Here is a 23698-nt window from a genome sequence, read left to right as displayed (position 1 = left end):
AGAAATATGTTCCCACTACATTAAAGAAATAGTTAAAAATAAAAATGAAGTTTACTTTTTTTTTTTTTTTAATTTGTTCATTGTACATGTTACTGTACAGTCTGTTACAGAATTCAGCCATGATCAAGTCATACAGTGTGAGTAATAATCTTAAAAGACCACTAAAATTGCATTAAGGAGGAAAAACCCAAAAATAAACTTGTTATAGTGTTCATGTACTTGCTTTAGTTTTGTTTATAGTGTTTATAGATTACATTAATCCACAGTGTCCTAAACCACATTAGCACATCTGTGTGACATCACTGAAACACTGGAACGTGGTTGGAGGAAGATTTTACGTGAGATAGACTTTTATAACTTAGCTATTAGAGTCATAGCTCCAGTGCACACGTAAATAAATAAATAAAAAAACATATTTTCACCAAACGTTTGCTTCAATCCAGCCTTAAGAACGAAAGAATGTTGAGAACTGATTCTCAGACAGAAAAGACGCTTACACGCGTGTAAATATACTCATCTACACACTCGTGGCTCATCTCCAGTAACACTCTGACCAGAGCTTGAGATTTGCTTCCATTTTACTAACACCCTTTTCCATGTATCGCTTTCTCATCAAAGACTAATTAAAGCGGTTTCAGATTAATTCCCACAGGAATGTCTCAGAGGTCCGATTTTAATTAAGCTGTGAGCATGGCTATATACTGAAGCTTTCTTCACTGAGGCCTGAGTGTGTGTGAATTGTTTCTCTGGAATCTCCTTTTTAGGGCATTCAAGTTGCTGACAGGTTTAGTGCTGCGGGCTGAGGTGATTTTAATTACAATATCAAAGAAATGGAAAAAAGAAAGTGTTTTTTTTATGAAGGTGTAGGGGGAGAGGTTTCGTTTCGTTTGAAGATTGAAAGTGTAAGGTTTAAAACCAGTGTGAGGGAAAAAAAAACAAAGTGCCTAGAACTCGAAACACATGAGCTAACTGAAATGAGCTAATTACGAACTAGACAAAGAGTGACTTATTGACCTGAATGTAAAATATTAAAGGAATATTCAAATGTTTTTCAACTTAAACTCTAACTAGCATACCTGTACTTTTTGTGTGATTACCACGGGCAAGAATCGACACTTTTCCCTAAGCAGATCATTTGTTTACTCAAATCGCTTTAATAATTGAAATCTAAGAGTAGTTGTTGCATTCTGTCAATAAATGTTTACAATACAGTACCACATGACACTCAAAACTACAACTATTATTATATTGTGGTGTCCATATGCCATCAAACCCACATAATTACTTTGTCACACACACTCACGATTGACAATTTCTATTCTATGAAAAAGTCCCACTATATACAGATAGAGAGTTGCATTAAAGTTATGTCAATATTTACATGGGGAAAGTTCCTCATATTCACACCTCCTTAAGTTGATTTTCTGGGCTCTCCTTTCAGATCATTACCTGTGTGTGGTTCAACCTCCTTCAAGGTTGCCAGGTTTTTCTTGACGAAATTTTTCAAAAGATTCTATACCACTGCCTTTAAACACAAGCACTTGCATTTAAGCATTTAAGCCTGGAAAAAATGAGTGGATAGCAGATGTGTTTTTTTTTCAATAAACAAATAGAAACTAAGAACAAAGCACTGAAATAAATATATTGCTGCATGAATAGGCCTACTTGTAATGATCACATTAATCACTGCTAATTTGTCATTATTTAATAATACAGCTTCCGCCCTTATTACTCGACAGCTTAAAAACCAGCACATCCTATTATTTTGTATGAAAAACACTCGATCTATTGTTGAGAGTTGCAGCAAGAGATTGGACAGAACACAAAAACGGAATATACTTTATTTTTTTATTTAATGTGGCGATGAGATTTGATCGAGGTCGTGAAATCGTAATGTGTGCACACGCTGTCGGTAACTTAACATGCTTTTAATTTGCTTCTTTGATTTGTCAAATTAATAAAATAACATCAGTGTTTTGGTTAATCTGATGTGCTTTCCTCTAAAGAAAACGTAACGACAGTTTGAAGGATAAGCTGACTGAGCACTCATACAACTCATCTACATCTAAACTTCGGTCCTCGAGATAAGCAATGTCTCGGATAAAGATGCAGTCTTTATGATAAATTGTGTCATATTTACATATGTATTTAATATTAGACTCAAATGACATAGGTTTTTGAGTGTATTTACAGCTCAAACCACAAATTTCAGCATGACATGCAGACATCGAACTTTCAGACTGGACGTAAGATCAAATGTTACGCAAGAAAAAGCGACTTAAGTTCAAGGTCTTAACTGAGACACACCCCTGTTTTAGGCAAACTCCAAATCAACCATTTAATTCCAGTTGGAGTTTTCCTTTCTTCTAATAAAATTCCCTTATAAAAGTTTATCTAATGTACTGTATGTACATAATATGCCTTCCATATTATTCTTTTGTATTTCTTATTAAAAATACATCAATCCCTACACGGAAGAAGAGCAGAGAGAGAATTCAGTCTGTCTGTAAACTCAGAGCAGATCATGTGGGTGAGAAGAATAACACCGCTATGACTCATAGCCATATAAAGTAACTATAAAGTCCTGCTAAATTAAAATGACACCAGACAGAGAGTCAAACACAAAAGTTTGCATAGCCTTAGGACAAAAATGAAAAATGGAATTTATATCAACTTTATATCAATTCAAATGTCAAATTTATATCATTCAGTGTGTTGGGTTGCAGGGATGTTCCTACTTCATCACAAGGAACAAGGAATAACGGTGTGTGTTGAGATATTTAATAGCTAATATTTAGTGCCTTCTTTAAATCAGGTCTGGATACTGAGAGGATCAGAGCAAAACCACCATGGGGATGCAAACTTTTGCACTCGACTGGGATGTTAATCCCAGGGCTCATCACAGGTGCTGGTTATGTGAGCTAAATCGTGTGGGAATGTCTCAGTGAGCTGAACTATCGTACCATCTGGTTAGTGGATCCACACAGTGTTTAGCAACAAAATACACAATACACACACACACACAGAAAGAGAGAAGAGAGGGAGAAGAGAGGGAGAAGAGATTGAGAGAATGAGATAGACACAGAGAGAGAGAGAGACAAAGGAAAAGAGACAGAGAGAAAGAGAAGGAGAGTGAGAGAGAGACAGACAGAGAGATAGAGAAAGACAATGAGGGAGAGAGAAAGAGAGGGAGAGAGGGAGAGAGAGACAGAGACAGGCCGATGCAACTGTAAATCAACTGTAAACATGATAATGAGCGTGAGCTAATGACTGATTTGATGACACTTGCTGAAGGCCATCTGAAGCCTCATTAGGCTCAAATAACACCAGAGGAGACAGTTACTGAAGTCATCCCTCCGCACGTGTAACAGAGGAGGAGGAGAACACCAGGAAAAACCTCTAAAAATAGTACCTTAATAATAATAATAATAATAATAATAATAATCATCTTCAGTTAGACAGCACATTTCATACATTTAATATGCAGCTCAATGTGCTTTAAAGTGTGAAGTTAAAAAACTAAAACAAAGAATAAAATAGGAAAAATGAAAAGAGAGAAAATGAAAGAGAGAGAGATACTGAGAATGAAAGAGAGAAAATAAAATAGAGAGAGAGGATGAGAGAGAGGGCGAGAGAGACAGAGAAAGAGAAAAAAGAAAGAAAGAAAGCAGATGAAAGAAAAACAGAGAGAAAGAGAGAAAGACAGCAGTCAAATATAAAACAGGCAGATAACAAAAATAATAGCAGTGCCAAAAAATTAATAACTATATAAACTAGAGAACTGTATAAATAAAAAATAAAATGTGTTAAAGAATAAAAGTACAATGAATAAAACAGTATAAAAGTAAATGTAAAAGTAAGGCAAAAATAAAGCTAGTTAAATGCTGAAGTGAAAAATATGTTTATTAGTTTTGTTTTTAATCAGTGATTTAATCAGAGTCTGATGAACTCCTTGGTGCGTGAAAACACAAGGACACCATTTTGCTGAAGAGCGGTGAAGAAAACCTCTCCCAGACTTTTAACACGCTTGTTTTCTAAAAGGCATGGTATTATTATTTTAATTTTCCCGCTGTGTTAGAGATGCTGTAATCTTTCAGCCATGTTAGTTCAGTCATCAAGCATTTCGTATCAGAGAACACCACAGCAAACACAAACTCCCAGCGTCTGACCGCAGAGCCACGAGCCACTGTGAGAGGAGGTGATCAGGAGGAGGAGAGGATGAAGTTGTATAGAAGATAAGTTGTATAGTTCATTACACCTGCAGCTGACTACACACACAGTTTATTAATATATTCTTCTCATCAATGATAGACGTGACTACTGTATATACTCTTTAATGGTTTTTTAAAGTATCAGGGCTACACTCTCTTCCTATCACAGCGATGTAGCTTCTGCAGTCGGAACGCGTGTGCTCTTCATGCGTTCACTCTCTGAACTTGTCATGCCAATTCACCAATCAGATCAGGCAACTCGGGTAATTACCAATAAGCAGGAAGGGGCTGGGACTTCTACCCTTTATAAGATCTCATCATTGGCCAAACCACCCCAGTCCTCAGTCTGGCTCTATGAACACAAAATCCAGCCAATCAGAGGGCTGATCTCACTAAATCCACCCAATCAGAGGGCTGATCTCACTAAATCCACCCAATCAGAGGGCTGATCTCACTAAATCCACCCAATCAGAGGGCTGATCTCACTAAATCCACCCAATCAGAGGGCTGATCTCACTAAATCCACCCAATCAGAGGGCTGATCTTACTCAGTGTGAGGAATAATGTGTTGGGGCGAATTCCATGTGTGCGTCTGAGCAGAAATAAAAAGCTCAGCCAGCAGCGTGTTACTAAACAGAGACCTGTTTGTTAAAACCATGCTGGCTGTGTTCAAATATAATACTGTACTACACTACTATACTCCACCACTATACTCTGTTCTATTATATTACTCTACTATACTACACTACTACACTCTGCTGTTTTATTATATTACTCTGCTATACTGCATTACTATACTCTCATGTTCCATTGTATCATGCCACTACACTATATTACTCTACTATTTTATTATTATCTTTCCTGTTCTATTATATTACTCTACTATACTACACTACTACACTGCTGTTTTATTATATTACTCTGCTATACTGCATTACTATACTCTAATGTTCCATTGTATCATGCCACTACACTATATTACTCTACTATTTTATTATTACCTTTCCTGTTCTTTTATATTACTCTACGATATTGTACTGTTTTACTATAAACAAGATAAGGGGCTAAGATTATGGTATTCCATGGACAGAAAAATGGCTTATGTGTAAGGGTTTTATTGGTTTAAAACCTGGTGCATTTAATTATTGTGCTATGGTGTGCGTGTATTGAAGATTTTACAGCTTTGAACAGTCAGTCAGCCAATCAGATTTTGCAACCGAAACTCCTTAAACACAAATATTTAGGTCTATGGTGAAACACTTGGTGAATATTTTTCCTTATTTGTCTGCCATTTGATTTTGTTTTACCTGAGACACTACTTGTGATTAACATCCAGGTGTGTCGTAAACCTTTGTCTGGCAACCTTTGTCTGCTTCAGAGCTCTGATGGACCTCGGATGAAATATGTCCAGCCATGCTCATCTACAATCTGCCTCTTCGATCAAAACACAACCCTAATCATTAGAACAACATGCACCTGGTCTCAGGTGAACAGACAAGGGCAACGTCTACTAATAGAGCTGACAGAAACCCCCCAATGTCCCATCGAGCTGCATGTTAGCATTAGCATTGTAAATGCCTGGAAGCTTTTCAGCATTCTCTTTCTCTCACATTTGGGTCATGACTCAGTGTGTGGCTGCTGCACACAACACGGCTTTGTTTCCCGTCAGTCCTTTCCCTTGAGTTCCTGTCACAACGCATTCCTGAAATCAGCATCATGTGACCTGCTGAACTGCTCTGTGGCTGGGTCTCGGCATAGCTGGGGTCGACTGCAGCCCAGATCAGGAATTAGACATAACTCATGATTATGGTTTTGGGAAATAATTCCACAGTGAAACAGGGCTTTTGTACACAGACGACTATACGAAACCACAATTAATATTATTTACATAATAAGATTACTTGACACAATTTAAAAAAAAAAAAATCCTGTAATTCTAATATAATACAGTTAGTAGCTAGTATGCAACTAATAGGGGTGTAACATATCAACTGGGGTGTAGTGTATCATACTGAGACGATGGTATCGAAAAATAAATTCTACATAATAAAGTAGGCTATTTGTCATAAAATACTGCTTACTGCATATTACATGAGATGGAATAAACATTTAAACTCAAGCAAGGCCATACTCCCTCCTCTGAAATGAAGCTTTCTATTTACCCTGAATCAGGAGACGCTACATTGTTTTTCTTGAGCTACTGCGCTAGCATACTACCTCATGAAAAACAGCAGCAAGCAGGGACTGAAAGAGATTCCCCCAAAATCCCCCCAAAATCCCCCCAAAATCCCCAAAACAGGTCCATCTGCATAGATATCACCCTTTTTGTAGAGCTAGACGAAGGCGCATATTCAGTGAATTGTTACACCCCTAGTACATAACTGTCCAGTGTTAAAGTATCTAACGCTGAGAAGCTCTTCACGGAGGTCAGCCATCCAGTCCACTGTAGTTAAAGTGATTTAACACACCTGCCTCAGTCCATCCTGAAGTGATGAAGCCTAGGCATGGGATTTAGAAGTAAAGACATTCACAGCAGCCTGACGTGAAGCACGTTGTACTTTTGTAGTCACTTTATAGTTACATTTAATGTTGCTTGTCATGTTATTGGCGTAATGTTAACTACTCTATCCTGAAGACTTTCCTGTGGTGGAAAACTTACTGACTTACAAAGCACTGACACTGGAGACTCCTTCCATTAATGTTAAATAAACATCTCCTTACAGAAAACTTCAGCTTGTTAACAATCGTGTTTTTTTTTAAATTTGTTTATAATTAGTCTTCGATTATTGTGGTGCGTCAACCAGACAAGTCCCTGTGAAGTCGCTGTTACTATAGAAACGGTTATATATTTGAACAAGTGCATTAAGATAAACCTTTGGAAATTATTCAACAACTTCTGACCAATCAGATTCAAGAATTCAGCTTTGCTCTGGTATAATTAGTAACTGCAACTAAAATGAATAAAACAGCTGAAAGTAACATTGGGACAAATCAGCTATTTGATGTAGGTAACAACTTATAGTTTGTGAATTAGTATATGATCTAGTGAAAGAAACTTCTAAATGAAATTGGTGAATGTTTGGTAATACTTTATTGCTTAGTCTTAGTATCTGTTCTGTTCTGTTAGGGTCCAAATGTCTGAGAGCACTAGTGAAAATACGTCTATTCTGCATTCTTTTCTAATTTAATACAACAATTTCCATTACAAATTATATTATGGTCATTATATTATGGAGTGAAAAGTAAAATCTTTGAAATATTGACATGAATTTCTTAGTATTTGCTGTGTCCTCATTTTGCTTTAATCACAGCGTGCACTCGAGCTGGCATGGATGCCACAAGTTTGTGCAAAACCTGATGATCCACTTTAAATCAAAGCCATCGAAATGTCGCCTGAACATGTTTCAGAGAAAAATCTGATCTTTTGTACAAAGCAGTTAACAGGGTCATTATCACAAATCTGCTTACATTTAATTAGGGATCTAGAAATAGTGCAGAGTCTTGAATATTCAAGATATTGAACATTTACTTTCTTTGTTTTAAATATTTCAAAATTCTAAACTCTTCTGTTTATTTTAGTGTGGTCTCAGACCTGGACCTCACTGCACGTGTCAGTGATTGTGAGACAATTAAAATGGCAGCTTTGACGTTTTAATGGCGTTCATGTGTGTTCCAAATGAATGTTGCTTTCATTACTTTCTCATTGTTAAAATCTGGAGCCTTCAGAGAGAGTACGTTACAGATATGATCACTTCAGAATGGACCACAGCCGTTAAGTCTCAAGATGTTAATTGGATGGAATAAGCGTGTTACATCAGCCTGGTACTAAGCTCAGAAGGAGGGCAGATCTCCAGAAACACACCCCTGATCTGTATTAGCGCTTCCATTTAGATTCAGAAGAGACGCCACATGCCAGCAACATTCTCAATAACCTTCCTGAACAAAACCCAACCCATTCTGTTGCAGATTTAGCTCATTTGTATGGAATTAATTCCAAAATTGTGCTACTAATCAGGTCATTTTGTGATTTCTTTGTACATTTTAAAATACACCACCCAGAAATTCGCCAGAATTCAAACAAGGTCATGTTTCACACTTTATACCACAGCACTGTTGATGACATAAGATGAATAAAACACTTCTGGACATGCTGTTATTGGAAAATAATCAACTTCCGTATGGTAACTGAAAGTAAATCCACCTTGCACCACCCCATTGTTGATTATTTTCCTGTAACAGCACACCCCCATGTGTTTGAATCCTTACTAATCATCCCTAAAGTCCAGTGTTGCTCCTGCCATGTGGCCACCTCCTCATTCTTCATATTACATGGTGATAGATCTACTGGCAGGAAGCTCTGGTCTACAGAAGAGGGAACTACAGTCTGATTGGGTTTGCTAATCAATAATCAATTCCACTGTACCTGGTAAGAAGCGGATCTGAAAATCAAGATTCTGCAAATCACAAAAGAGAAACGGAAGCCAGATAGAGGCGTGAAAGAGAACAGAAAGAAAGAAAGAAATCATGTCAAGTGGAATCAAAAATACAAAGTGCTTCTGTGCTGAACAAAGCTGAGTGACAATAGACAAGAAATGGAAAAGAAAAGAAAAAGAAATGAAAGAGAGAGAAAGATAGCTGGCAACAGCCTCTGAAATGTCAGCAGTAATTACTGTGCCGAGATAAAGAGCAGCTGCGGCGTGCCAGGCTGCTCCTGCAGAACCGTACGCAGCCTCAACAATAATATCTATTTCTGTCATCGGTGTGCACGCTTAATCAAAGGCCATCACAGCGGGCAGCCTGTGGAGTAATAAGTGCCATTTACTCCGCACTGTGATTTATTCCAGCACAGAACAGCTTTTATGAGCTGCTTGGTGAAGACCCGGTGGCTGTGGCAGAGCTTTGAACCTGAAGGAGTGGCTTTGTTTTCCTCTGTTTAACACAGCGCTTTGAAAAGAGGAATTTAAGGAGAATTTAAGAAGAGGAACATGTTTGCTTTCTAAAAGAGGAAGGAAATAGAAATAGGTGTGTCTCAAATCGCATACTGACCTGACACTGACCTGACACTGAAGTATTTATGACACTTCAATAATAATAATAATAATATTAATAATAATAATTTAGAAGATTAATACCATTAGTACAGTTAGAGTATGGCTTAATGCATGTATTTATTATTATATTATTATATTTATGGGGTTTATAACGCTTTCCCTTAATAAACCCCATAAATATAATAATATAATAATAAATACATGCGTTAAGCCATATATATTTTATCCATTACTAAAAATAAATCTAAAACTACCAATATGATCTTATATTCTTACTACCAATATGGTTTAATATATTTATGACAAATTACTGGCAAAATGTAAATGTGTGGCTGAAATGTGGGTTGCAAAATTTACACCTGCAGATTTAATTAACATTAATATTATGATGTATTTTAATTTATACTAATTTACAGGAATTTGGACATGGACTAATCAGGTGTGAATTAATATTTTAAAAAATGAGCTAATAAAGATGTTAAATTACTTTAACACTGCAGTTTATGATTTACAGTAAATAATATTAGTTAACAAAAAAATTACCTTTTACACTTTATTAAATGTTTTTGATAATTAACTTTTTTAGATGAACCAATGTGACTATGTTGTCTGAGGGAAAAATGTCAGTACTGCATTATTTTTAAGAAGCAAAGGGCAATGAAAATTGTTAAATCTGAGTTAATACTGAACATGTAAGAGACAAGTGTTATTGCATCATAAAATCTATGAGCCAATCATGTTTTAATATGCAAATGCTATTCATGCACCAAAGGTTTCCCAGGAAAAAGGCGTTGTTATGTTCTGCACTTTTTTTTCCTGGTATGTAATGACATTTCCTTTATGAAACCTCCTCAGAACAGAAAAAAATAACCAACTTTTTTTTTTTTTTTTTTTTTTTTTTTTTTTTTGCTGTGATAAGTGTATTTTCCTTTGAATATACAACTGAATATCAGTCCACATTTGTTCGGCAAATACAGTCTGTCCTTTTTCTGTAATGTATTTGTTTGCATCTTTCACACATTGGACAGTTGTAGACAGTATATAAGTATGCAGTTTGAGACACAGCTAGAAATGTGTTTATGTGTGTGTGTGTATCTAAAACAACGAAGAGTACACAGTGACTAAGCTCGTAAAGCTCCAACAGCTCCAAACCTGCTGGTGCGAGTGCCATAGCTCTACATTCAAATAGAGAGCGAGAGAGAGAGAGTGTGTGTTTTTATGTGGGTGTGTGAGTGTGTGTGCAGTTATTAAAGCTCCTCTAGGCTGTTAAAAAAAATAAATAAATAAATCTCCAGACTGAGGAATCACCTTCACACTAGGTATAACGCAACTGACAACAAGAGAGCTAAGAAACAACACCATAAAGAGCACAAGAGAGGGAGAGAGTAAAAAAATGGAGGGTGATATAAACATCTGAACGTGTATAAATCGCAAAAGGCGTGTGTTGAAGCTCTGACTGAAACGAGAGGCTGTTGGAGAAAACATAAAAAATGTAACACTAACACATAATCTTATTTACAGTGGACACTAGAACAGAAGTCTAAAACAAACCACTCTATACACAGTGCTGCTATATTATTAGATACCTAGGTGCCATTATTTTTGTGCCTACACACTTGTTTATTTTACCTTCCAGTGTGTGTAGTGCTGGCTGGTATGAGTGTATCAGGTGCAGCAGAGTTGCTGGGGTTTTTAATACTGATGACTCGTGAGTGAATCGTTCTTTTGAAACAATTCTTCTTTTTACTGAATCCACTGAATCGATTCACGAATCCATCTGAATCTGAATCGAAGTTTGTGCTGCGTTTATGCAATGTTAGTGTTACTGGTTTAAAATTTTTTAACATTCTAACTATTTAACCTCATAAAATTGTAACAAGAAACACAACATAGTAACATATAAGAACATTTTCTGCCTGAATGATGACTGTTGGTCTACTGGCTTGGCTTCCTTTTTATTCATGGTTTCATTCATTTCAAGCTAAATCGCAGTGAGTTGAAAAGTGTGAACTCATAAATGACACATTCTGCTCACTTTTGGTGACTCGAACATCATGTTTGTCGGCCATGATTGACTAAATGAAACCCAAAAATTCATATCCAAATCACTATAAGTAAATGTGCTGATTGCTGTCAATATCAAACATTATTGCTCAACTCACTTACTAAGTCTAACCAGTTCAGCAATTCGGTTTCTTTCACATTCGAGACAATCCAAGGCAAGGTGAAGTCTAGGCTAATAGGTTATTGTAGCATACAGCAAATATATAAAAATGCAATCTAAAACACATACAAATATATTTTTTATATTTGCTCATCCTCATCTCCCAGCAAAATTCAACTGGTAGAACTGGACATTGGATTTATTGAAACGAATCGATTCGGAAAATTGAATTAATCATCCAGTTGCTAGTTTTAAGCGATGTTCACGTTATATTTAGGTTGCTATTGTATTTGTTTGTTCTTGCGACCTGATTGGTTGGGAGGAAAAAAAGTGCTTGAAGATACTATTTGCTTTTCTGAAAACTTTGGAAGTGCCATTGTGACCAAAAAAGCTGACAGCAAAAAAAAATAAATAAATAAAAAAAAAAAATAAAAAATAAAAAATAAAATAATAGTAATAATAATAATAAGCACTCCATTTTGATGGGATTACATGTAAAAAGTGATGTAGAGGTTGACCAAAAAAAAAAAAAAAAAAACCCCAGCAAGCTCCAGTCTCAGCAGTTTGAGAGCCAAGCCATTGTGTGATGTATGAATTAATAAACAACAAAAAAACAAAACAAAAAAACAATGAATATCAACCACAGAGAATCTAGCAAACAGCACATTAGTCTTTGGGAACAGATTTAACACCCAAAGATACATGATCTTAGAACATGCACAATATAAGAGGGACATTTTCTATTTTTTCTACACTAATCTTCAAATCTCTCTGCACTCTTCATGTTATTCTTATTATACTGACACAGTGTGTGTTGATCCTGAAGCACATTGTTAGTGTCAGTCTCAATCCCAGCAAGGCTGCCGAACCTGATCTACTCGCACCAAAATAATATCTGGTCAGCAGTGGTCCTGTAGCATTCACTAATTTACCTCCTGCAGCAGGTCAGCCTGTTCGATCGCCTTCAAGACGTTCTTCTTGGACGTCTCTTGAGCTTCTCCGCCCAAAAGAAACTCGTCTAGGATGAAGTAGGCTTTTTCAAAGTTGAAGATAATGTCCAGCTCGCACACCTGCATCAACAAACACCAGATTACTCTTTTAGCTTAGTTTTGCTTTGCACCACACACACATATTCCCACAAGTCCCACGGAGCATCTAAAATGAAAGACAGGAAAGACACCTACACTGCCAAAGTACTTATCCAGCAGCTCCACGTAGCGATGAATGATCTCCAGGGTGATCAGCTCGTTGTCCTGGTCCTCGATGGCACAGCAGAAATACAAACTGGCGTACCTGTGACAAGCAAACCCATACAAAAACCCATTTATGAAGCTATCCTCATCAAGCACCTTCACTATAACAGCATTATCATCACATGTGAGGAATAAAACGCTTTGGAACGTGCCGTTATAGGAAAATAATCAACAACAGAATGGTGTGCCTGATGTGAAGCGGAGTTACAGTTACCACCCCGAAGTCAATTATTTTCCAATAACAGTACGTTCCAAAGCGTTTTGCTCTTCTTATACCACAGCAATTTAACAATGATTATGATTTTTTATTTATTAATGAATGACACCATACTTTCTATCCATTTATAGTTACATTTAATAATGAAGCTCTCATCAGGCATGAGTCTTATAACAAATTCATGCTTCATTGTTTACAATGTGTGACAGCTTGTTTAAAGCTGAACAACGGATACAGGAAGGGTGTGTAGGATGTTTTTTTTTTTCAAAAGCATTGCAGCGTAATCAATTTTGCATGGTTCTCAGAGATACTCTTGCTCTTCCACATGAACAGTGATTGTTATGGTTTCAGGAAACCAGGCCACTTTCTCCTAGTGCTCCATCAAACAGGATGGAAAGGGCCGTGCTGAACTGGCACATAGCAGCTGCCACAGATTCTCTGTGCTTTCGGATGGTAAAGAGAAAATGTTCTTCTTGCTCACTCATATTTCTTTGTTTCAGGCAAAGCACACACCCAGATTTGCCTCTTTCTCTGTTTCTCTGATGATATATAGGACGGGAGAGTTGCTGAGCAAGCATTCACTCTCCTTGAAATTATTAAACTCTGTGGAAGAGGATGCCGGAGCTCCAGTCTTGTCAGCCTCCCACCCTCTTAATGAAGGACTCGTGCATAATCCGGATGATGGAACACCGTGCTGCAGTGGCCGCTTTTTTTTGTTCTACTGTTTCACGTGGCTATGGGGAGTGGTGACAGCTGGTGATTAATCGTTTACACGCTGCGAGGCACTAAAGAGTGCGGAAACGATTTCTATGGCAGAGTGCTGGCCCTGGAGGACCACATCGATGTTTTCCCTGTCACGGCATGCTCGATTCAACCTGTTAGTTAATTATTGAGCACTTCATTAACCAGCCATGTAGGAACAGGGGAAAGTCTCAACAAAAGTGACACCATCTATCTACTCCATTAGTCTATATTTGTAGTGTTTATATATAGATTTTTGCATGTATCCTGTGTTTATGTGGAGTGTCATTTGGTGCAACACCAACAGTGTCATTTGGGGAAGTACCAACAGTGTTACTTGGTGCAACATGAACAGGGTCATTTGTGGCAATACCAACAGTGTCATTTGGTACAATGCCAAGAGTGTCATTTGCTGCAATGCCAAAAGTGTCATTTGGTACAATACAAAAAGTGTCATTTGGTGCAATACCAACAGTGTCATTTGGTGCAACATTAACAATGGACTGGCTTCCGATCCAGGGTGTTCCCGTCTCACACCCAGTGTTCCTCGAGATCTATCCGGATCCACTATGACCTAAAGAGCTTACTACAGATGAATAAATTGGTACAATGTCATATCTGCAACATACTAAACATACTAGAGTCGTGTCTCAAATCTCATAGCTATGTACTATCCTAGACATAATTATGTGCTACTATTAGATCAATAACCAACTTCCCTAAGGGTTTCCCCTCTTGTAGCTTTTAAAATTTCTTAAAAGCGTGTTGCACACTACTATTCTGAATCTTGTAGATTAGGAAATGCTTTAAAACAACTTGCAGTTTTCAATCAGAGCTGCAGCTAATCACTACAATCATGACGATGGCTGAAAGAAAAAAATAACAGAGCTTGTCTGTGTGTTTAACATCTCATGCTGCTGCAGAGAGACAAAAATATGTCCCAGAATAGCTGGCATGAAACCCATAAACATTGAACCGGTCGACATGGAAACCTAGTGGACAGAGATGTCCTCCAGATACACAAAAGGTGTGCAGGAGTATGTGAACAATGCCGCTCGCATTGCAGCAAGCCTTTGAGTCAATTAGGGTCATTTTAAGAATGCTGAAAAAAAAGGAGACATTGCCATACTTGGTCCCTAAAGGAAGTGCAAAACAAGTTGTATTGGCCTCTGGCTACTTTCCAAATGCTTCCTATAAATATTTACCCAATCTTAATTGGCTCTGGGAAGCCGCTGCCCTCTGAGACCGGCTCCTCCCTCATAGATCCTGTCCCCAGCCGTTACTAAATAATCCAGCTATGAAACTGCGTTCAACTTCAGGCACCGAGCTAAATCAGAGCAAATTACTAGAAATGGATCTGTTAGTCTAGAGATCGATGACTTGAACAGCACAGTATACCTTCAGTCTCAGATTGGGGCACCAGTAGTCAATATCAGAATAAATGAGTTTTGTTATAACACCAAGGTTTGTCTTGTACGAAGCCCAGAATGTGTCTGAGGGCATTAATTGATTATTTTAATGCAGTAAAAAGAGTGAGAGATGTGTGAGAGGAGTGAGAAAAACAAAGAGGAAGGGATCGAGTCTCCACACACACACACACACACACACACACACACTTTCTGAACAGTACTGCAGGTGGTCTTGGTCTCAAGAGACAAATCAATCAGTTCAGCAAGGCTGGGAGGCAAACCTACTGACAGCAATAAAAAAAATCCCTGGATATCCTTAGTACAAAGATGAATTTGTCATATCATCTTTGTAATGTAGTTTGTAGTGAAACACACAGTCTATATTGAGCATGCAGATAACACACACTACCTGAGCCAGGAAGTTTACCATATTTAAGCTGTTTACGAGGTGTGATGCAATGCGTGCCAGCAAATATGACTAAGTGACAAAAAAAGACTTTGTACTGTCCGTAATGACATCGAGCACGTCAGTCATACAGTAACACATATTACATCATTTCAAGCCTTTACTACGCGAAAGATGCCAAATTATCTGTGAATAAAGCAAGATGATTTCTAACCTGAAATTAGTAAAATGTCTAGAAATGGGTTTAATAATGTTACATTTCTTTAATCATAATCTAATAAAGAGAATTATTAGATTAATATTCAAAATATTTTACAGTATACATCAGATATGGCCCACATTATGAGTGTGTAACAAATAACTGATTGGGAAGCCATTAAGCAAATATGCTCATTTCTGTTTAAATTCCAGTTTCATTTATTTTTTAATCACTGTCTTTCTGTGGATCTGCCTATGTAATATTAGACATTTGAGGCTACACTTGCCATAATGCTTTTTTCTGTGTGGCCCCTGGAAAAACCGACAAAGGAACAAAAACTAGGAAGTCAGACTCAGTGGTTGGTGTGATTCTTGTTTGAAAAAGGTACTGAAAGTAACATTTAGACATTTGATAGATGCTTTTACCCAAAGCAACGTACATATGAGGTAGAATCCAACACAAACACCAATCTGAGCAGTTAAGGGTTAACAGTCTTGTTTATCAGAGTGTCTCTGGCATTTGTAGTTTCAGAACTAAACCTTCCAGTCACAGAACCTTTTGTACTGAAACTGCCAGATTAAATTGAAGAGTAAACCATTACTCTCTACTTCACAGCTTTTCGGGCCACTTTGAAATAGGCTTGTTATAGTCTACTTGAACCTGAGGTTTTCTGCCAGTCTTCAGGATGAAGGTGGTTATACTTTGCAGCTTCTCGGTAAAAAGACAAGCTGCATTTTTTGTCATATTAAAAGAAAGAAAAAGAGAGGCTGGTACAGAAATGACCATTTATAGCTACAAAATCTGAATAACGTGTGTTGTAACTATAAATGGATAAAAGATACAATGTGTTAAGAACTAAAAAATTGTAATTGTTGGCAAATGGCTGTGGTATAAGTGGAATAAAACACCTTGTGATGTGCTGTTATGAGAAAAACGATCAATTTCAACATGGTAAAAATAACTGCTTCGCACTGGGTGGCAACCCACCACCCTGTTATGATTATGTTCCTATAACAGCACACTCCCATTTGAGTAGCTGCTTGAACTTCTTGGCCAACTAAACATGCCCACTGGGTTGTTTTCTAGAATCTAGACATCACCTGCAATGATGATATTAGAGTTTCCAGCTCGTTCTACACTGGGTTTGGAAAAGAAACCAAGACACCAGAATTTGATGGAGATGGAGTAGGAGTGTTTTTTCCCCCACAAGGACTTTTAGGTCGTACTGACTGAATCAGCTCAAGACGTGAGGTGTGAGAAGCTGAGATAGTGTCAGGCTTTAAAGGATTTCAATCTAAGAGAATGGTTTGACAGTGCTGAACAAAAGTACACTAGATAGTGAGATTTCTTGCATGACTCAAAAAATAAACCAGACTACAGAAACTACACTTCAATCCTCTATTGCTCAGCTATTGTCTGCTTTCAATTTTCAATGTAACAGAGTCTGATGTGGATATAAGTGATTCTTTGGCATCACTGCCCCTTATTTCCATGGAGAGTAATGGAGAGGTGGCACAGCACTGCGTCACACAGCCAGACGGTGAAGCAGCAGCTCTGTGCACATCTGTTGGGCACTGATTGCGACGCTGGCCTTGTCATTTGCTAATCAAATGCAGAATAAAATAGAATTGCTGGCTCTGGAGAGGATACAGCATGCGAGACACTGCATCCAAACCTCCCTGGGTCTCTCTTTCTCATTTATCTCACACACAGTGCTGCCACGCTGTCTGATTCAGCATGTCGGAACTGGACCAGAACCGCACACCCTCACCAATTTCAACATTTCTGATGGCATTATAGCATCCTATTTGTGTCTCAATTACATTTGTACTTGTTTTGTACCACACCTACATTGTGTAACAGTATAATTAACAGAAGTAAATGCAGTGTCATTGAACCACACTGTATTTAACCCACATTATGATGATGAAAGGGCATCAAGTTGCATACTTGATGCCATTTAATACTTCACATTTGGCAAAATGGTCAATCCAAGCAAGGAGCCGAGTGGTTGAGGGATAAACGTATTACAGATATTTGGATGATACGAAACTTGAATGTTCTATTAAACACCAAGCAAACTTTTTTTAAAAATAAAAATCTGGATGTAGATTTAGACCCCTAATGAGAAAGCCAGAAGCAACAGTGGCAAGAAATAAAACATGATAAAACATGAGGAGGAAACCTTGAGAGGAACCAGATTCAAAAAGGAACACATCCTCTTACAGTATACACATGTAGAAGAGTAAAGAGACCTTAACCTTAACCACTGAGCCACCACTGCCCCTAAAAAATGAGGCCATTTCACCAAAACTTTAAACAACCAACTGCATTTACTTACCACTACAGCAAAACCCTTGAAAAAGAATGTAACCAGAGGACGCCATTGGCTATACATACCTCTGAAAAGCTCCTGCTGAAAACTGTCTCAGAAACGAGTATACATGGAAGTACAAAAAGCCAAACAAGATTCTAAAGCTCGTGGCCAGAAAAGTGTACAAAAGATATCAGAGGCTCTGTGTGCCATGGGCGGAACATTTAAGGTTGGGACTAAATATTTGCTAGGCTGCTTAGCCACAATAAGACTGCTCTAGCTGGAATGCATAGTTTTGAGGAAAGTGATGTGGGTACATGGGACAAGTGATATCAGCCTTGTGATTTGTTAGAGTGAAGCGAATGCAACTTTACTCAAGGTTACTAAATGTTAGGACCTCCACGCTTACATAAAAATCCAAAAAGTAATACACTGGTTATGTTCATGGAGACTTTGGAAGTCCACCAATCATTCAGATATTGAACTAGGCAAGCATTTACTTCAGAAAATACTCTGATTTTAATATTGGGAAGATACTGGGACTTCAGGGGGTCTTGCTCAGGGACCCAACAGTGGCAGTTCTGAGACTCCTAATCTTCTGGTCCTTGGGCAGAATGTTAACTACTTAGCTACTCAGACATAGCTTAACAATCATGAGCTCAATGGAGGACAGACCAGATCAGAGATCATGGGATCAGCAGAGCCTAATCATGGAGGCCAGGAATGAGCGGTTCTGACAAGAGCAGGTCTGGTTAAGGAGCAGGAGAGCAGAAAAAGACTCATTATAGTGTGTGATGGAGGATTTTCACAGAACAGGAAATCTCTTTTAACAAGAGAACAATGATGAGCAGGCAGTCTCTGAGGACACAACTAGATCTGGAGGGGATTCTCTGTTTTTTTCTCTTCTTTCCAGCTGGCTGTATATTCTTTCTTCCTCTCTCTCTCTCTCTCTCTCTCTCTCTCTCCTTAGTCTTGTCAGTCTTCTTTTCTATTTTAGAATCAGGGCTTTTTTTTAACAACATGAATTCTCTTCGTCGCTCTTCTCACAATTCCTACTCGTGCCTTTCCTGAGCCGATGCTGTTTTGTTACCTTTCTGCAACCGTCAAGGTATTGTCTGTGTTCCACACACATCCAAAAACACACAAAAATACACACACACGCAAGGTACCCGCCAAAGGCAGAGTAACATCTCTCTCTTGCACTGCATGTCTCCTTGTGCTCTGGATACATTGCGTGCTCTGAGTCCCTGAATGCAATGAGTAAATCAGTCTCTTCAGTCTTCAGCCTGAAGGTTTTGCTCTTACAATCTGTCAGAAAAAAAAAACATTATACAGAATCTACTATCAAGAGGATAACCTTAAATGGAATAAAAAAAGAAGCATGTCTGAAGCTCCACCTTCTTCCAAGTTAACTTCCTATGAATTCCCAAAATCTTAAGTGGGGGATGTGGCCAGAACTCCAGCACAAGTCCTAATAGGTGTGAAAGAGCTGTTAGATAACATGTGATGGAATTCCAAGTTAAAAACATCCCTATCTTTTCCAGCATACAATTCCACCTTCATACTTTGAGTCCAACGTTCACATGGAACGACACCAAACTATGCCCTGAGGAAGACAGTTATTCAACTCATATGGCTGGTTTTAGCTCTGTATCATCCTTTTGAACATTTTTATACATAACAGAGGTATACAAACCACAAAAGCAAGTCTGCTTGAAATAGTGAACACACTGAAACAGTTTAAGGAGAGTGTGTGATCATTTAAGCATGCTGTTTGCACAATGCTAAACTGGTAGCTATACGTTTCCCTTACATGTTAGCTCCAGGGCAAAAGTATTAGACTTTGGTCACCAGATACATCTTGATTGATTGATTACATTTGGTATACATGGGAAATTGTGCACAGTTGGCCAAACTGTCACTTTTAGTTTGGTGGTTATTTGTTTACATCCAGACTAGTAGTTCTGGGAGTCAGCGGGAAGACCAATTCACTTTATACGAGTACAGATGTGTGTGTGTGTGTGAGATATTCTGTTTTACTCTCTTTTTTAAGGTGACCTTCGAAATAACATTGGATCTCTGATGCTTGCAGTACCGATTAAATCCCTCATGTAAAAAAAAGAAGAGAAAAATCCTTGAAATATTTATCTGATCTTCTCGTCCCACAGATAAGAATTACAGCGGACGCTCAGGAGAAAAGAACAAAAGAGGGAATCAAACGTGCTGCCGAAGAGCTTAATCAACAGTGCGTTCTCGCATACTAACATCATCATCAGTCATCGATGAATTTAAATGTGCATCTGGAATGGTTCACCTTCACACAACCTAAGGCCTAGGATACATGAAGGAGCCATTAATCAAATCACTAACATGAATCTAATGATGATGTATTTACAGAAACACAGCATACAGCAGCAAATTCAATGTGCGATAATACGAGTGATTCTGATATAAATTTCATTCTCATGCACTAGCACAGTAAATCAGTGAGGAAGACCTGCATGGATACAAAACGTTTTATCACAGTGGAGAGCTATAAACACTCTATTACAGCGTCACAAATACAAACAAATACCGTCAGATATTACATGTTCTAGTGCTTCTGCAAAATCCAACATATCCAACATCAGTACAAAGTCAGCTACTCAGTGAAACAATAAATGCGCAAGCTAACGTCAGCAAACCATTTTTGCCATATCTGTATATTTACATTGCGTCCATTAAACCAATGTTCATTTTTACGGTGTGGTGACGCAGAAGCACTATGACAGCCAAGTGTGGGTCAGCCATCAAGGAAACCCAACACTGCTCATCACCCTAAGAACACCATTTCCACAGTGAAACATGCTGGTGGTAGCATCACACTGTGGGGATGCTTTTCACACTGGTCAGGGTTGAGGGTGAGATGTTAGGAAAAAAACCTGTTCCAGTCTAAAAGAGACTTGAGACTGTGGAGGAGGTTCACTTTCCAACAGGACAACGACCCTAGGCATACTGCCAAAGCAACACTGGAGTGTTTCAAAACCAAGAACCTGAATGTGTTAGAATGGCTAACGTCAAAGGTCAGACATCAATCTGGTTCTGGCAATTTTACCAGGAAGAGTGGGCAAAAAAAACAGCAGGATCTAGATGTGCAAAGCTGATAGAGGAATATCCTAGAACTCCTGCAGCCGAAGGTGGTTCTATCAAGCAGTGACACAGTAAATGAATTATGACGGAACCAATAGAAGTCTGTTTTTTGTTTGATTAACCTTTTATTTACATATTTACAATCAATCAATTACAAAAAAAATCCCAATTAAATCCATTTCAATTCCAGACTGTAACGCTCACATCTTCACCAACATTCACGGCCATGACCTTTGCTAGCTTGCGATTGTTACCACAGCATGGTCTGTTACTGTTCAGCAGAGTAACGTTCAGGCATTTGGCAGTTTGTGTGTGTCCATCTCTCATTCTCTTGCTAATCCTGTCTGTCTGTCTGTCTGTTCTAAGGTCATTGTGGTTCTTCGCTCAACCAACCCCATCAGCTACCATGGCAACTGGGCTACATTAAATATTCTAATTTGCTCTCCTGACACAGTGCGATCAGATGAGCGACTCCTTTCATCCGTTTCTTAACCTGGGATTCCTATCTGCGTGTTAATGAGGCAGTCTATAGGGGACAGATTAGGAATTCACCGTCACAAAGGCTGCTGTGGTTCGGCTCGAATGGCTTACAGAGAGCAGTGCCGTGTGACGATTGTGCACACATTCACTGTGAATTAAACAGCTGGGAAAACTTGAAAGCCATCTTTCTCACAGCAAAACATGAACAAGCGCAATCAGAAGAGCTCAATCAGTAACTCCACTGGTTAATTTAGTAACTCTCTGAGCAGCAGATGAGGCCTGTGTGGACTTTTCCGAGTATGAGCTGAAGACACGGCTCAGTGTCATTCTCAAACTGACAGCATGTTTGCCTGAGGCGTGCTCAGATGCAAAAGGCAAATCATTTCAAACAAACTCTTCAGCACAAATGCAAAATGGATAGATTAGTAAAGAGACATACAGCTGTGTGCAAAACATTTGCGCCCACTTTAGTTTGAGGGTGAAAATAAAACAAAAGTCTATTTTACAGTTTATCTACAAATTTGTTGTCTGTTACAACAGCTAACCTAAATTTCACAGCAAGTGTACCTTAGGCTAATGTGCAGATACGTATCTTTATTAGCTAGCATAAACGTTTGCATCTCCGCTGGCATGCTTTAGTTAATTTATCTGAATGTGCCTCATTAGAGTATCTAATGACTTCAACAGATATTTAAGTCTTATTTAAAGCATGAAAAGCTTAAAGAGGCTCAAAATTAATAGTCAGGGGGAATAGTGAGACGTAAAGTTTAAGTAATAATTTGCAATGTCACATGACAAGCATAGAAACAAAATTCACAAATTTATAAATTTGAAATTGGATTTGTTTTTCATAAAGTCTGCACTGCATTCATATACGATTATGTTTGACAGGACAATGTCTCCACAGTGCATCACTGCCTGTTTTGTGGCCAGTGTTCGTAGCACCCCTCAGTACTCACAACTCTAAAACGTAAGAACTGTCCCAGCATGAGTTCTAGACATCCTACTGAAGCTTACCACGACTGGACGGACCACAGACCGCTCACTGACCTTTTGTAAACAATCTTGAGGTCTCTCCACTCCAGGAAGCTACACATCTTGGGCTTTCGCGCCAGGACGGTCTGTACCAGCTCACGTGTGATCTTCTTCTTCTCCTTGTCGGACAGTGGAACATACCATTTCTGCAGGCGCAGCTTGCCTTGCCTGCTGAAGAGCAGCATGAACTGCATCTGAGCAGACAGAAAAGAGAGGAAACAAAGAAATGTAAGTGAAGGAAACATGGCTAAGGCAAAACCTTCTGAAGGGCCACTTTGATAAGTCTGAATTCTGAATTCAAATCAGTCCTCAGAAAAATTAGCCCCAGTAATTCATGATACTGATAAAGCAGTTTTTGTTCCTTCTTCCAGCATCACTGTTCTAATCTGGAAGTGGACTACTAATGATGACTAGCTTAATTAAAAAACATGTATGTATGTAACTCGGCCCACTGGGGGTGCTATATAAGAAGAGTGCTTGGACCCCGCAGATCGCTGTGATCACCCATATTTCTTCTTTTCCTGATCAGCCTTAGGTTGGCGCTATAGTGCAGGTTTTTTTTAATGTTTTGGCCCATATCTCGTAGACAGAAAATTAATTTTCCTCTGATTCCCTGGCTTAGAAGGAACAAATCTGCAATTTTGGTGTCATTCTTGGCTCAACTCTCTCCTCTGACGCTTAGTTGGCTTGTAGTTAAATAAGGTAGCACTTATATATCCCCTTCTATAACTTCCTTCCCTTTCCCTGGAGAGAACTAAAGTAAGATCAAGACATAAAAATCATTAAATAAAGGAACTTGGGAGAGAAAGTGGCACTATACACATATTGAGGTAGAAAGACACTGGGGTAAAGCAATGCACTGGGTACAGAGTAAAAAGTAAACAGACAAACAAAGCAAACTTTGGAGCACTTGAGAAAATAGCACCCTATAACAAACTCAAATTGGAGCGCTGCCTCTCAGGTAATCAACTATATAAATATTGATATAACCAACAAGTCAAACTTCATGGCACTCTATATACAAGCCAAAGCAAACACTCCTCACTGACAGGTTAGGACTCTTGACTTTCTTATCTTTATTGTTAATCC

General features: G+C 38.3%; 1 protein-coding gene across 6 annotated transcripts in view; it reads right to left on the bottom strand.

Annotated features, from left to right (window-relative positions):
- Nucleotides 1-23698, bottom strand: part of LOC113530955 (AP-1 complex subunit sigma-2) — a 40890-nt gene that overhangs the window by 14477 nt on the left and 2715 nt on the right. For 3 of the 6 annotated variants that reach the window (XM_053240728.1, XM_053240729.1, XM_026921383.3), the window contains exons 2-5: nt 22625-22803; nt 12611-12719; nt 12359-12496; nt 4483-4563 (exon numbers count right to left, since the gene is read on the bottom strand). In XM_053240728.1, coding sequence (XP_053096703.1) covers nt 4516-4563; nt 12359-12496; nt 12611-12719; nt 22625-22803 — 474 coding nt within the window. In that variant the 3' untranslated portion in view covers nt 4483-4515. Of the gene's footprint in view, nt 1-4482; nt 4564-8634; nt 8666-12358; nt 12497-12610; nt 12720-22624; nt 22804-23698 lie in introns of all 6 variants that reach the window. The other 3 variants (XM_026921382.3, XM_053240730.1, XM_026921384.3) reach the window with 2 other exon arrangements.

This window comes from Pangasianodon hypophthalmus, chromosome 16, assembly GCF_027358585.1.
Source record: "Pangasianodon hypophthalmus isolate fPanHyp1 chromosome 16, fPanHyp1.pri, whole genome shotgun sequence".
Classification (NCBI taxonomy): domain Eukaryota; kingdom Metazoa; phylum Chordata; class Actinopteri; order Siluriformes; family Pangasiidae; genus Pangasianodon; species Pangasianodon hypophthalmus.
This window is presented reverse-complemented; position numbering and strand designations above follow the sequence as displayed.